Source organism: Peromyscus maniculatus, chromosome 6 (genome assembly GCF_049852395.1).
Source record: "Peromyscus maniculatus bairdii isolate BWxNUB_F1_BW_parent chromosome 6, HU_Pman_BW_mat_3.1, whole genome shotgun sequence".
Taxonomy (NCBI): domain Eukaryota; kingdom Metazoa; phylum Chordata; class Mammalia; order Rodentia; family Cricetidae; genus Peromyscus; species Peromyscus maniculatus.
In genome coordinates, this window is record NC_134857.1 from 41,369,271 (window position 1) to 41,384,688 (window position 15,418).

At 43.3% G+C, this 15,418-nt stretch overlaps 1 protein-coding gene across 1 annotated transcript in view; it reads right to left on the reverse strand.

Annotated features, from left to right (window-relative positions):
• Positions 1–15,418, reverse strand: part of Clrn1 (clarin 1) — a 37,602-nt gene that overhangs the window by 11,408 nt on the left and 10,776 nt on the right. Inside the window, exon 2 of the mRNA XM_006994647.3 lies at positions 2,019–2,198. Coding sequence (XP_006994709.1) covers positions 2,019–2,198 — 180 coding nt within the window. The remainder of the gene's footprint in view (positions 1–2,018; positions 2,199–15,418) is intronic.

Below are 15,418 nucleotides of genomic sequence, written 5' to 3' on the forward strand. Positions count from 1 at the left end.
CCCAGATGATGTGGATGCTGTCCACCTGAGAATCCTACCTGAGCCACGGCCCTGCTTTAAATCTCGGTTGAGGGCTAGAGAGGTGGCTCAGAGGTTAAGAGCACTGACTGCTTTTCCAGAGGTCCTGAGTTCAATTCCCAGCCACCATATGGTGGCTCGCAACCATCTGTGGTGAGATCTGATGCCCTCCTCTGGTGTTCAGGTGTACATACAGATAGAGCACTCGTACACATAGATAAATAAAGCTTTTTAAAAAATTAAATCTCTGTTGAAATCACGCGTAGTTTGTCTACTACTTGGATGCTCACAGACTCAACTGGCTGTCTACCAGTTTGGTTTGGGATGTTTAGTGGGTGACATAATCCCCAAACGCTTAAACCTTGACCTTCCTGTGAGGCTGAGTTGCTATCTTGGCTTGTGTAGCGCACCCTGAGCCTGTACCTTTTCCATCTCATTTCAAAGCCCATCCTTACTCCTGCCTGTTGTTCTCTGGCACAGGCCCTCCTGCTTCTTTGGACTGCATTGCTAATTTTATCCCAGTAGGGTGTAGATCTATGGCATCTAGGTGATCAAGTTAGCAGCATTTCTTCAGGCTTGCTTCTTAAAGTCAACAAATGCATGTGAAATGTTTTTATTTATTTTATTTTATTTTTTTTACTATAATATATGAACAGCTTCATGGTGGATGCTTTTGCCAGAGACAGATGGGAACTCCTTGGATTACCCTCATAGAGTAGTCATTACTGGAATAAAATTGTATTGTATATATATAAAAGATGTGGAGGAAATATTAGCAGAATCCCTACTGGAGAATGATCTCTTTTAGTTGGGTGAATATTTTGGTTAGCAAGGTGTGAGTGGGGGAATACTCTGTGTGTGTGTGTGTGTGTGTGTGTGTGTGTGTGTGTGTGTGTGTGTGTGTAATTTGACAACAGGGCTCTGTTTTCCAGGCAGGCTCCTGTACAAGTTGGTGCTGGAACTGGGTTGTATGGGAGAAGGGGGATGAGTCTGTGCTGGCTGCCACAGAGCTAGCTGCCAAGGGCAACTTCAAAGGAGAAAGACATTGTCCAACAGGGATTTTCATTAGATTTTTGGCTGGTGTGAGCTGTAATCTCCCAGAAATTATCAATAGAACATAATAGAATGTTGAACTGATCTGTAAGCTTGGAATGGTGTAAAATTAGAGACCACATGAATTATGTAAATAGATTTCATTTTCTCATCTTTCCTTTCCTCCTTCAAAAAATGTATTATAGGCACTTTGTAGCACTGACTAGATTTTTACATCTTTTTCATTAACCCAGTTATGAAGTGGGATGTGTTTATCAAAACATTGGTCTTTTGGGTGGAGAGTGCATCCTTACCCAGATGCAACCAGCATTAGTCTACACGAAGCACCAACAGTCCTGAATACAGTCATTCATCTGTAGTCATTCATTTTATGATGAAAATTTCTTATTTTTCTGATTATGAATAAATAAATGCACACTAGTTAACATTTAGAAATATTGATAACCATGAGCAAAAATAAAACCATCCATAGTTTCAATCCTCAGAGATAACCACAACTAACAAAGTGTCTCCATCCATCTCTCATATATAAATATAGCCTCTATATTGGTGTGTGTGTGTGTGTGTGTGTGTGTGTGTGTGAAAGAGTGTATGTCTATATAAGCAATTCCATCAATATCTTATGTGTATATTTTCTGTATTTATAGTCCAACAGGTTCATAATATTTGTAAAATCTTACTGCTGTTTTCATTTAACATCTTGATAAAAGCATTCATCCTTTTGATTACATCTTCAAAATTATAATGTGAAGATTGGATTCACTCATATAGACTACTGTAATGTACACAATGAATTTCATATTGTTAGATAATTATAGTATTTCTCCATTATTTGCTGTCACGTATAACACTACAGGAATATTACTGCATGCATGGCATAACTACACTTAGGGAGAGCATCTTTTGACACATTGAAAAGCACTTTGGAGGCAGAATTTTGTACTTGCCTGAAATGAAGCTCACGAGATACAGCCCCAGTGGGCCATGCAGAGTTTCAAAGGGCTTGCCAAAAGCGTTGTACATGAAGAAGGCTGTCCCCACCATGGTTAAGACGACAAGAATCATGGAGAAGAGAATGATATTGACGTGGATGCTCACGGGGATGGCTTGCAGCAAATCTGGGAAGACTGAGGACAAACCAAGGATTAGAGGAATCTTATGAGCAGTATTCAGCAAGTGTAACTTAAAATTTAAACCCTGAGTCCTTTACATGCTTTCAAAAATCACTAAAAATCATTTTTATGAACACATTTTTTCCCTCGCCTCCAATTTACAAGGGGTTTACCCAAAGATCTAAAGAGGGGATTATTTCATAGAATTCACCAGTAAAATATGGTACTTGGGGAGTATGGGAGATTCTTCAGTCTTTGATTATACTTCAGTGCTGGATTAATAACTCAAAACTGTACATTTTGATGACCCAAGTTTCAATGACAGTTCCCAATAATAACTTTTAAAAAACTGATCTACATTTTATAATAGTATTTTAAATTTGAATGTACCTGGGAAAATTCAAACGTCCAAAGGTTTTTATACCACCTTTGTTTGTTATAATACAAAAATTAATTTCTAGGCCACAACAACAGTAGAGAATTGGGATTTTTCAGTCCAATATTTTGTTGTAGCATGAGGCTGTGGGAAAATTATTTCTGGTACTACAAGAATTATTTTTCCATTTAGCAAACATGCCAAATCTATTTCTAGATTTTGTATTCAGGGCAAGTTCTCCTTGTCTGCTCAGGAGATGAAAAGCCTTACAGATGTCAGCTATCAGTGTTCTGTCAGCACGCTCGCCTTCAGCAAATCTGGACAACAAAGGGAAGCTCAGATCAACACGGTTTCATTTCCCAAGCATCTAACCAATGCTTCACTTATTCAGTGAGCATCTACTATGCATCAGCTATTGCTCTGGGAGCTGGAGGTAGAGCCATAAAAGGAGATGGAGAAAGACCCAGGTGTCTTCCACAGAGCCTGGAACCTAACGAGAGTACACAGACAACCGGCAAGGGAGCAAGCATATTTGATTGCTTGTTTTCAAAGGTGTTCACTATGATTGTCCCTCTTTACATGTTAATTCCCCTTTAAGAGGTAGAGTTATTTCCTCAATGCCCTTGGGAGTAACTACATCGTATAGCTTAGTTGTTCCCCCCCCCCTTTTTTTTTGGTTTTTTGATTCAGGGTTTCTCTGTGTAGTTTTGGTGCCCGTCCTGGATCTCGCTCTGTAGACAAGGCTGGCCTTGAACTCACAGAGATCCACCTGGCTCTGCCTCCCGAGTGCTGGGATTAAAGTCGTATGCTGCCACCGCTAAGTGCTTAGTTGTCCTTTATTGTCTTATGATTAAAAACTGCATCTGCTAAGTCCGAAACATTTAGCAGTGACTCATGTTAGTCAGGGTGTAGGAAAAGGGAGCCTCTTGTGCACTTCTTTTGGGAGTAAAAAGTAGAAAAACCTCCTTGATGCTGGGCAATATCTCTAAAGCACTGAAATGTCCATTCTCTTTAGCTCAGTAACTTTCCTTATTTACAGGAGTCTCTATTAGGCATATTTGGGTATATGAGTCCCGGGAAGTATTATAAATATAGTCATTGCTGAATCTTTGGTGATAGCCAAAGCTTGGAAGGAGCTTGTATGTCTAACAATAGTGCATACAATCCCATACAATGGAATTTCACAGAGATCAGAGCAATTCTATAGGAACAGATGTGGAATTATCATCAAAATGTGGAGAGAAACAAATCACATCGAGAGAAACGTGCATTATCCATTATCCTGCCACTGCGGGTGGGGGGGGGTAAGGTGAGGGGGGGGGGCGGGGGGGGTGAGATGTGCAGAGGGATGTGTTTATGATGATTGTTTAAGTACTCTGCTCTCCTGACTGAATTCTCTACACAGGTGAGAGAGGTATATTATTAAAAACTGAGGCACGAGGGGCTGGGGAGATACCTCAGTGAGTATGAGCACTTGCTCTGCAAGCATGAGGGCCTGGGTTCAAGTCCCCAGCACCCAAATAAAAGCAGGGCGTACCAAGCATTGAAAGGCAGAGTGGGGTGGGCCCCAGGAATTACTGACTAGCCAGCCAACCTAGTAAAAGTCGTGAGCTTCCCCTTCAGAGAGGGAGATGCTGCATTTTCTTAACTTCTTTCTTTCTTTCTTTTTTTTTTTTTTTTGTATTTTTATTCCAACAGGGTCTCACTATGTATCCCTGGCTGGTCTGGACCTGGACCTGGACCTGGACCTCACTCTGTAGACCAGGATGGCCTCACACTCACAGAGATCCACCTGCCTCTGCCTCTAGAATGCTAGGATTAAAGGCATGTCCCACCAAGCCAGGAGAGACCCTGTCTTAAAGGAAGGCAGTGGAAAGTGAAGAGGAAGGCTTCCTCCTTTGGCTTCAGCATTAGCACAGATACCTGCACCTGTACACACACACACACACACACACACACACACACAGCACTGAGTCTATGTACTGTGTCCCAGATTTATAATTGGTGTAATGGCAATGTGTGTGGTGAAGTGCACACACACACACACACACACACACACACACACACACACACACACACGGCACTGAGTCTATATACTGTGTCCCAGGTTTATAATTGGTGTAATGGCAATGTGTGTGGTGAAGTTCATAGCTGGAGGGCGCCTCATGTCAGCATCCCAGTGGTCCACTCCGCCCCGCCTCCCTGGGGTATGGGAGTCTCAGACTTCTAAGGGGGAAAAATGGTCTTGTGCTACAATAACCTGCCCTCTGGAGATTCTAATTGTGGAGACAATTCTAGCAGCCCACCCTGGTATTCCCACACTTGCTTTGGCCAGCTGTTGACTTGGTTTTGACCAGCAGTTATTAAAAGCCAGCTTCTGGCCGCCAGGCGGTGGTGGCGCCCGCCTTTAATCCCAGCACTGGGTGGCAGAGCCAGGCAGATCTCTGTGAGTTCGAGGCCAGCCTGGTCTCCAAAGTGAGTTCCAAGAAAGACGCAAAGCTACACAGAGAAACCCTGTCTCGAAAAACAAACAAACAAAAAATTGCTTAAAGCAGGGTGGTGGTGGCGCACGCCTTTAATCCCAGCACTCAAGAGGCAGAGCCAGGCAGATCTCTGTGAGTTCGAGGCCAGCCTGGGCTACCAAGTGAGCTCCAGGAAAGGTGCAAAGCTACACAGAGAAACCCTGTCTCGAAAAACAACAACAACAACAACAACAACAAAAAACAAAAAACAAAACAAACAAACAAACAAAAAGCCAGCTTCCATTCACCTCTCTGGCAGCCTCATTGAGTGGATAGGGGAGGTGGGTTAACCCTCTTCAAAAATGTAAGGTAACAACTGACTTGAAACAAACGCAGAAAGAAGTTGCTCTGATTAGCCTCAGAGGGGAAAAACAAGAAGCAAAAATACACGACCATGAAGAACTTTTAATAGTCCTACCCTGTGAGAAAACAGAATGAAATGAGGACATGACCACTCCGGGGTGTGGTTAAGGAGAAGGTTTTTATTCTAGATATGAGGGAGAGCTCAGGCAGACAACTGGAACAGTCCAGAGCCGGAAGAGAAAGGAGCAGCCTAAGCATGATCAGTATACTGAACTGGGCCATGACAGGAGGAGATGGAAATATTTATATACAAAAACCGACCATCATGTCCCATTTGCTATGCTACCAGATAGTGCAAACACTAACGTATTTACTCTTCTTTAGTGTGTGTGTGTGTGTGTGTGTGTGTGTGTGTGTGTGTGTGTGTGTGTGTGTAAAGCAGAGAACAGTTTTTGAGAGTTGACTCTAGCTGCCTGTTTTAACAAATGACTCTGTTCCCGGTTTCAGCCGCGGACTAGTCACGGTGTCGCTGATCAGAGACTGGGTTTTTCACCAGTCCCAGCTCTCGTCCTCCACAACGTGGGTCACAGGCATTGAATTTAAGTCCTTAGCCTTGGCAGCAAGCTCTTTTACCCACAAAAGCTGGCCCAGCATATTCAGTTCTTACAAAAATAGGAGGGAAATATTATTTTGCCATATGTGTAGAGTAAAATGACCTAGGCACAGAGAATTAATTTACCTAAACTCACAGTGACATACCTTGCCTTTGTGGCCACTCTCTACACCCTTTAGTTTTCGGATAATATTGAAATTAACATGGGGGGAAATGTATCCCTTTTTGATTCTGTAAGTTTTTAAAATTTTATATTATTATTGTTTGTTGTTGTGTGCATGCCACAGCATGTGTGTGGAGGTTAGAGCACAGCTGTGTTGAGCTGGATCTTCTCTCCTGTGGGTTCCCGGAATCAAGCTCAGGTCTCCAAGGCCTGTGCAGCAAGTTCCTTGACCCACTGAGCCGTCTTGCCAAACCTCTGCAAGATTTAACAAAGGTATTCAGTTTGTACAACTGCTACCACAATCAAGATGTAGGATGTTCTATCCTTCCCAAACCTTCCCCCATTCTCTCATTGCGACGTCTCAGCTTCTGCAGGTTATAATTCGAGAAGAGGAAGTCAAATGCTCTCCGAACTGTAGGGGCCATCTGCTTTCCCACCAGTAATGCAAGGGCCTTGTTGTCCCACAATTTTTCAGAAGGGTTTTAAAAACTGCAGCCATTTAATAGATGTGGAGGCGATCTCACTGTTTTAATCAGCGTTTCCCAAATGACTGATGAGGTGGACCATGCTTGATGAGCTTGTTTTGGATGTCTGTGTTGGTTTTGGTGATGTGTCTCTTCATACTTTCTGTACGTTTTTCATTAGGTGGCTTGTAATTGAGTTTTGAATCAGCTTTATGCATGCTGGATGCAAGCTCTTTATCAGACAAGAAAATCAAATATTTTCTTCATGTTTGGGGCATGTCTCTGTGTCTTTGAGGAATGGTTGTTATTTTTATGAAGTCCAGTTTATCAATTTTCTTCTTTTATGTATCAGGGTTTAGATGTCAAATCTAAGAAGTCTTTGACAAATGAAAGGTCACAAATATTTCCTGATGTTTCTTTCTTTGAAATTTGTAGTGTGTGTGTGTGTGTGTGTGTGTGTGTGTGTGTGTGTGTGTGTGTGTGTGTAGACAGAACAACCTTGGGTATTGTTCCTCAGGCACTGCCTGCTTAGTTTGTATTTTGCAGCAGGTCCCTGCATTAGTTTAAGGCTCTGAAATTATGATGGGGGGTGTTGTGTGACAAAACCGTTTGGGGGGGGGGGAAGACAGCACACATGTCTACTCACCTCAAGCAGACTAAAGTATGGTGACCACCAAAGTCCAACCAAGGAGTTGGACCAATGAGTTTTATTGGGGTTACTCACAAGAATACGGGTGAGGCATTACTTACAGGAACAGAAATGACTCAAAGACAGCTGCATCATTAAAGCCCACCCTGCATGGGTGACAGCTCACAAAAGCTGGAAAACCTGGAGCACCCTGCACAGCCTGCAGGCAGATCAACAGGTTGGACTGTCCTTTCCATGTGGCTCTGCTCTAAATTCTCCCAGGCAGCTGGGCTGGTTTGTGCTTCTCCCAGGCAGCTGGTCTGGTCTCAGAGTCTTCTTTGCCGCTTTCATTGCTCACCCTGGTAAGGAGGGGCCTAGTGAATATGGTCGATTTCAGGGACTTCCTGAAGCTCGTTTGAGTGTCTACCTTCCTGCTTAAGGAGCTTCCCTGAAGGATGGAATATTTCAATGTGGGAGGAAACTGTTACATATCAGTGGGTTTGCCAGCTGGCCCCTGGATCTGATTGTCTCACCTTCTCTAGCCCTGGGATTATAAACTAAGCCTACCACATCGAGTTTATTTAGTCATTATTTGTTAGCATGGATTCTGGGGATGAGAGCCAGGTCCTCACACTTGCATGGAAAGCGCTTTACCGACTGAGCCATTTCCCAGACTCCTTGGTGTCTATTTTGAGGTTTTTGTACACGGTACAGTTTGGGGCCAAGGTTATTTTTGCTTGTCTGCACATGGCTGTACCTGGCTGTTCCAGAACCTAGCTGGACTTAGATTACCAATGCACACCATTCCGATTCTTAGGAACTTACCTCAGAGAACACAAAAACACACTTCACCCAAACCTGCATGCAGGTGTTTGCATGTCTTCATTCATACTCGTCAATTAAATAGCATCAATGGGTAGATGGCTAAGCAAGGTGTGCATGTGCATATAATACACTCCAAATCAACAACAAAAAGAAGCAGATGACTGCTGCACACAGTAGCATGGATAGACCTGAAATGGTGACTAGACACCGGTCATTGGGTTCACCCGTCCGACAGACAGCAGAACGATGGCATCTAAGTACCAGAAAAGAGAGGGTGAGGAAGAAACTCCAGGCTGCAGAGCTGACATGCAAAGAAAGGCTGTCGCACCCTTGTTCCGGCAGCCTGCTGTTATGAAACAGAGCTGAGTGAGTCGTCAGTTAGTGACTTGCAGTGCGAACACAGCACAGGGAAGCACTCTGTCGGAAATCTGCTCTCATGAAATCATTCCACAGGGGCTGTGCTCCCTGGCCTCTGTCTCCTGCCAAGATGGAGACACTTCAGGCCTCTCTCCTCTCTGCAGACAAACCTGTAAATGCCTTTGCAGTTCTCCCTGCTCCTGCCCCTGTCAGGGGGTCCCACCTGACTTCGTATTTATTTATTTATTTATTTATTTATTTATTTATTTATTTATTTGAGACATGATCTGTATGCAATGCAGGCTAACCCCGAACCTATTGAGTAACCCAGACTAGTCTTGAACTCAGAATCATCTTACTCAGCCTCCCAAATCCTGGGATTTACAGGCCTGCACTAACACATCTAGTATCCCATATTCTTAGGCACCTGTTGCTCCCCCCTTCCATTTCTTATGGACTTGTTTCCTCTGTATCCAGCTGGCAATTCTGCCTTTCTTCTTCCATGAGGCCACTCTGTCCCCAGAAGTCCTACCTAACCTCTTCCTGACTAGCTATTGGCCATTCATCTCTTTATTAAACCAACCACAATGACACCTCTTCTCACAGTATAAAGGGATATTCTGCAATAGATGGCAAGTGAGAAAATGTGAATTTGGTTCCTGGAGTGTCACAACCAGAAAGACATAGGGTCTTTTATAAAGAAGCCATGATGGAGTGAAGAAGGCAGGTCATTGCAGGAGTTGAAATGGAAACTAGAAGAAAGGATCCTGGTATAAGGACTAGGAAGCCCTGCTGTTCCTTTACTTGGAAAGTCCCTACTTACAGCTAATAAAATACAACTGACCCTTGAGAACTTACCTGCTTTCTCTACCTTGTCCTCATACAGAGTAAGTCTCCTTCATTGAGCTTTCTGAACAAATACAATAATTGTGATAGTGACTACTGTTATTAAGACATTGATAGCTGCACTGCTTCATCAATTTGAATTCCTAGGTAGAGTGCACATGTTGGCCCTTTGGGAGCTTGGTGTGGCTGTGCAACATGCCTTGGCCAAAGTAATTCAAGTGTGAAAATGGCATCTTTGAGTTCCAGGTCAGAGAATCTAATTGCTAGTGTGATGGTCTCCAGAATACTTTCTCTGTTACAACCGTCAACTGCCAACATTCCATATAGCAGCTGTGACCTGGAGTGAATCTACAGCTGACCTACAAAGAACTATGTACTATGATCAAGAAATACATTTGGTTTTTCAAACCTACAGTGTTTGGATTTATTTATTATTGAAACACAACTTAGCTCATTCTGACCAACAAAGTGATTGATTATAAAGACTTCTGATAGATTCTGTAATTGAGCAAGTATCCTTTCTGATGCTTTTCACATCTTCAGACTCCAGCAGAATGCTAAGGCACCAATAGGCATCAAAGAGACTTTTGGAGAGAGAGAAGTTAATGGTACATATCTCTCTAACTTGAAAATTTTTATCCTACAGGTAAAGTCATGCTATTTTCAATAGATCAAATTAAAAAAGGAGATGCAAAACATTTGTTTTTACTAAATGCTAAATATGTTCCTTTATTGCTTGTCATTAATCCATGTTTTATTTGATACCCCCAAATGTATGACTTCCATTTCAATTGCTTCAAAATTTATTTTAGTTCTAGCTGCTGGAATTTTTTGTTACGTTTTACTCAGAGACTTCATTATCCCTTTATCTGTTACTGATTCTAGTCTGTCATGTCTCTTATTCTAGTAGTCTCAGAAACAGGACTTAGTTAATTTAACCTGAGTTTATGTATAATACAGCACTGCCCAGGAGTGACAAAGGACTGAAAGATAATGAATCACCAAAGCAAAAGCTGATGGTGATGCTGCTGGGGTGATTATGAATAGACAGGTATTAATTGAGAGGGGATGTCAGCTTGAGCTGAGCAGTGCTTTTAGGGTTATGAAGATTTTGGACGAATGAAGCGTTACCTTTATTATAGATGAGATCTCTAAACATCTCAGCTCCCTTATCTGTGACTGTGGATAGTGAAACAGCAATGTCACAGAACTGGAGAACTGAACAGTGGTTAGCAGAGGCTGGGCTAGGGGGAGATTGGTCAACAGGCGTGGAGTTCCAATTAGGCGGGAGAAATATGCTCTGTTACACAGTAGGGTGACTCTAGGTAGCAAAATTGCATTGCATATTTCAAAATATCAAAGAGAAGGTTTTGAATGCATCTCTTTACCCAGATTTGATCACTATACAATACTCACGTATTGAGGCATCATAGTGTGCCCCCATGAATATGTACTATTATGTGTCAAAGGAAAGGCAACAAGAAAAGAAGGAAGAAATGTCCCAGAGCTTATGAGAAATACGAATGAGATCGTTTATGTAGAAGCTCTTTGGAAATGTGGAGTAATTGTCTAAATATGTCTTTAACCTGATGAGAACAGCAGGAGGGTTGTGGCGCTGAGGAGAGAGGGATGTGATCATGCAGTGCAGAGTATCTGCATTCTCTAGGCTGAGGACCAACCACTGGGATTGGCAGGGCCATTTGGTCTCCAGGTGATCAGATTTTGTGTCTTACACCGGGACCAAAGAGCCGCCCCCTCCCAGTCTCATCCCTGGATTATGTGAAATGAATTAAGACAAACTTTTCATTTTGTAGTTCAGATCTTTTCCCTTTTTCGTCACCAGGTGGGTGGCTATTACTATTTTTAAAATGCTGGAATTTTGGCTTTCTCATTACTTATCTGATGCCTGTCACACACTCCCTCGTCATCTGATATACTGCTTCCGTTCTTGTTTCTGCTGCTTCCTGTGTGCAATTTTCTGGACACTCTGTAATGTCTCAAATGATCTTCAGATTGATAACATACTGCTAAAGGGGACCCCTGTGAGGCTCTTTGGAAGGACCAGAGGATTTGCATAGAAGACAGGCAGATGTGGATCAAATGGTAGCTTTGTTTCTGCTCCAGTGGTTAGAGAACATGTCTCAGATCTTCTGCCAAGTTCTGCAAATTAGGTGACTTCATTGACACAGACAGGTGGGGTGAGCAGCCAGTAGCCATTCTTGTCAGAGGCCTAGCTGGCTCTTTGGCCCAAGCAGCTGGACCTGTAGCTGGTGGGCAGATGTGCGAAGAAAGACTGTCTCTGGGACAGAGAGGCAAGTGCACTCCATTTCTCACTGGAGATTCATCCACCAGATTGTTCAAGGACATGTACAGTTTAATGACTGAAAGCCAAGGATCCCAGCTTGCTTTTGACCAGAAAAGCTAAACGCTAACTACTGCTTCTCACTCTCCTATGAACTAAGTTTTGACCTCTTAGCCTCACTGGCTGCCACCTGTTCTAACTACCATCACTCCAGTAAGCCCTCAACCTTGATCGTATGTTACAGTCACCTGGGGGAGCTGTGAAACCCACCCAACACTGCAGCCTCCGCCCCACAGAGCCAGATCCAATAGTCCCGGGATGGAGCCTTGGTGGCATCAATTGTTTTAAAGACTCCCCAGGTGATCCTAAGCTGCAACCAGGTTCATGGACCACTGATCTAATAGCTTTGGTCTTGTCAGCCCCTTCCCCTCATCTGCCAGATGTGAAATGCAGATAATGCCTTCTGTGGGACTCGGGACAGAGACGGCCTCTGATAATGATGTCAGCAATGACAAGCAACTTCTGCTCAGATTAAAGCCTCAGAGGTAGTATCAGAGGTTCTGCCTTTCTTCTCAACTTGTCTTTCTCTACATAAAAGATCTTTATTTTTAAAGACCCATTTTGCTTCATGGTGCTCCGCTATTCATTTTCTTGAAAGAGAATAAGAGGAGGAGAAATTTCTTTCTTTTTACAGACATGCTCTTGATCTGACTTTCCCCCAGCCCATCGGCAGTCAGTCATTATGAAAATCTGGTAAAAGAGATTTCCATGACATAAGCTCCATGCATTCACCTTCCTTAGTATCACTCACAGGCTCACAGCCAGGTACTGAGCCAAGCCCCTGATGGCTCTGTGGTCAGACAGAATGAAATCCACGACCTTGCACTTAAAAGGAGGAGACCCGGTGATACGACAGAACAATTTAAAAACGATTTTTCCAGCACCTCCCCTGACTCTTTCTCAGCTGAAGTGAATCCACCTAGCTCAAACCTACTCACAGGCAGCACACCAGTGAATCTTAGTCACCCATGGTGGCTTACAAAGGACAGCTGCTTTGGCACATGTGTGTCTCTGATAACAGAACCCAGGTAGCTGCTCTGAATCCACAGGGGTATGATCACGCTGGGACAATAACTTCTGAGAATGACTTTGCCACCGTGATGTCATGATGAGATGGAGCAGAACACCCCCCCTGAATAAATTAGTCTACTGGGTAGTACGTTTGCTTAGTCAATTCCATCATACCTGCTATGAAAGTGTATCCCACCTACCACGCCTAGCCTGGGTTCTTAGCTGCACATCTATGGGAAGCAAAGTTTTCGACTGTTTGGTGCCCCTCCTCTGAGTATGGGGTCACAGGACTGAAGGTTGGTGGTTTAAAAGATCTGGCCCCAGTAAGGAGCTTCTGAATGGGTAGAAATTAATTCAAAATCAAGTGTGTAATGGATCTGAGGTGTTTTGGGCGGAACTCCATGTTGCATGGCATGACTTTGGTTTCAGTTTTGGTTCTGATGACACACCAGCACACTTTGTTGTCACACTGACAGTGTACACTGCTTGGAACACCTGGGCTCAGTCCAGACTATTGTACGTTACAAATGGCAGTGTTTTCACGGTCCACGCAAGGTTTGTCTGCTCTAGTAAACACATAATGGTTTACTCACGGAAAACAAAGGCTTTTTAATATTCTCCTGCCATCATCTCTCAGCCTGTAAGTATCAAATTAATATTTCTCTGGAGTGTATTGTGTTAGAATGTTTGATTTTAAAAATTGCTGTTTGAGTTGCTGACCTGAGTTTCAAAAATGTTTGTTAACTACATTTTGGCCTGGATTGGGATTGAGTTGCCAACTGTTTCCTGGGATGGCCAGAAGCATCCTTCTTCCATTTTGTAATCCATGTGTCTGCAGAGCAGCAATCTCAGCACTGACAATCATAAAATCAAAATATCCATCGACTTTGAAAAATGTTGGAAATGCTCTGTGTCCTGATGTATTAAATTGAGCCAAGATTTACTTCTTTATGTAAAAAGAAATGACCACACCCATCTTACTATTACGCAAATTTGCTTTAATCATTAATAAATGACAAAATTATGTATATACCAAAAAATTGTTTTAAACTAAACTTCTTTATGATTCATCATCTGCAAAAATGCTGGAATTGTGTAATTATATTATCTACCAATGAACCCAGGGTCCAGTGTCACACAAAAATTTCTTCAGCTAAAAGGAAGTATGCATAAAATTTCCAAGAAGCCCTAGTAAAGTATATATGAGTTTTTTTCTAAAATATGATTATAGCTTTACAAAATACAGAATTTCTAAGGTAAAATGAATTTTTGTTTATTTCACTTAAAACAATGAGACTTTAAGCCAGTTGATGGGTGTTGGGAAGCTCTGCTCTGGCATAACTCCTTCCATTCTGGGCTCTGCCCCTCAGAAAGCCTGCCAAGGGTCAGCTCCTTCCCTAGAGCTGCTCAAAGACCATGCCTACAGGTATTTAAGACCTGGCCTATAGACTTGCCACATGGTTTTCCCTTGTGGTTTCTCCTCTTCCCCTGGGACACCTCCCACCCCCCGGGAATGTTTTGCTCAGATTAAACCTGGACTTATTAATTTGACCTCATCTGACTTATTGCATTGGTGGAGTCACTCATTACCAGGGGATTTTTACTTATCAATGAGTGCACACCTTTAATCCCAGCACTCGTGAGGCAGAGGCAGGCAGATTTCAGTGAGTTCAAGTCCAGCTATAGTGAGTTCCAGCACAGCCAGGGCTACATAGTGAGACCCTGTGTCCGAAGAACATAAGACTTTTTTTTTTATACCACCCACAGATCCCCCTTTCTTCTCTCCTCCCCTCCCCCCTAGTCTTCTCCCGCCACCCAACCTACCCCTCATTCTCTTCTCTGACAAGGTAAGACCTCCCATGGAGGGGAGTCAGCAGAGCCTGGTACATTCAGTTGAGGCAAGCCCAAGCCCCTCCCCCTGCATTAAGGCTGTGCAAGGTGTCCCACCATAGGTAGTGGGCTCCAAAAAGCCACCTCATGCACCAGGAGTGGATCCTGATCCTACTGCCAGGGGGCCCCTTAAGGAGATCAAGTTACACAACTGTATTGCTTATGCAAAGGGCCCAGTCCAATCCCGTGGAGGCTCCACAGATGTTGGTCTAAAGTTTATGAGTTCCCATAGCTTGGTTTGGTTGTCACTGTAGGTTTCCCCATCATGTTCTTGATGCCCCTTACTCATAGAATCCCTCTTCTCTCTCTTCTACTGGACTCCTGGAGCTTGACCTGGTGCTTGGTTGTGGATCTTTGCATCTATTTCCATCAGTTACTGGATGAAGGCTCTATGATAACAGTTAGGGTACCGATCTGATTACTGGGGTAGGCCAGTTCAGGCACCCTCTCCATTATTGCTAGTGGTATAAGCTGGAATCATCCTTGTGGATTCCTGGGAACTTCCCTAGTACTCAGTTTCTCCCTATCCCCATGATATCTCCCTCTGTTATGGTATCCTTTCATTGCTCTCCCACTCTGTCCCTATTCTAGCTCAACCATCCCGTTCCCTTATGTTCTCATCCCCCATCCCCTACCCTCTGTTGCCTTCCTCATTCCCAGTTTACTTATGGAGATCTCATCTATTTCCCCTTCCCTTTCCATTCTGGGCTACCTATGTGTCCCTCTTAGGGTCCTCCTTGTTAGCTAGCTTCTCTGGAGCTTTGGGTTGTAGTCTGGTTATCCTTTGTTTTACATCTAGTATCCACTAATGAGTGAGTACATACCATGTTTTTCTTTCTGAGTCTGGGTTACCTCACTCAGGATGATATTTTTTA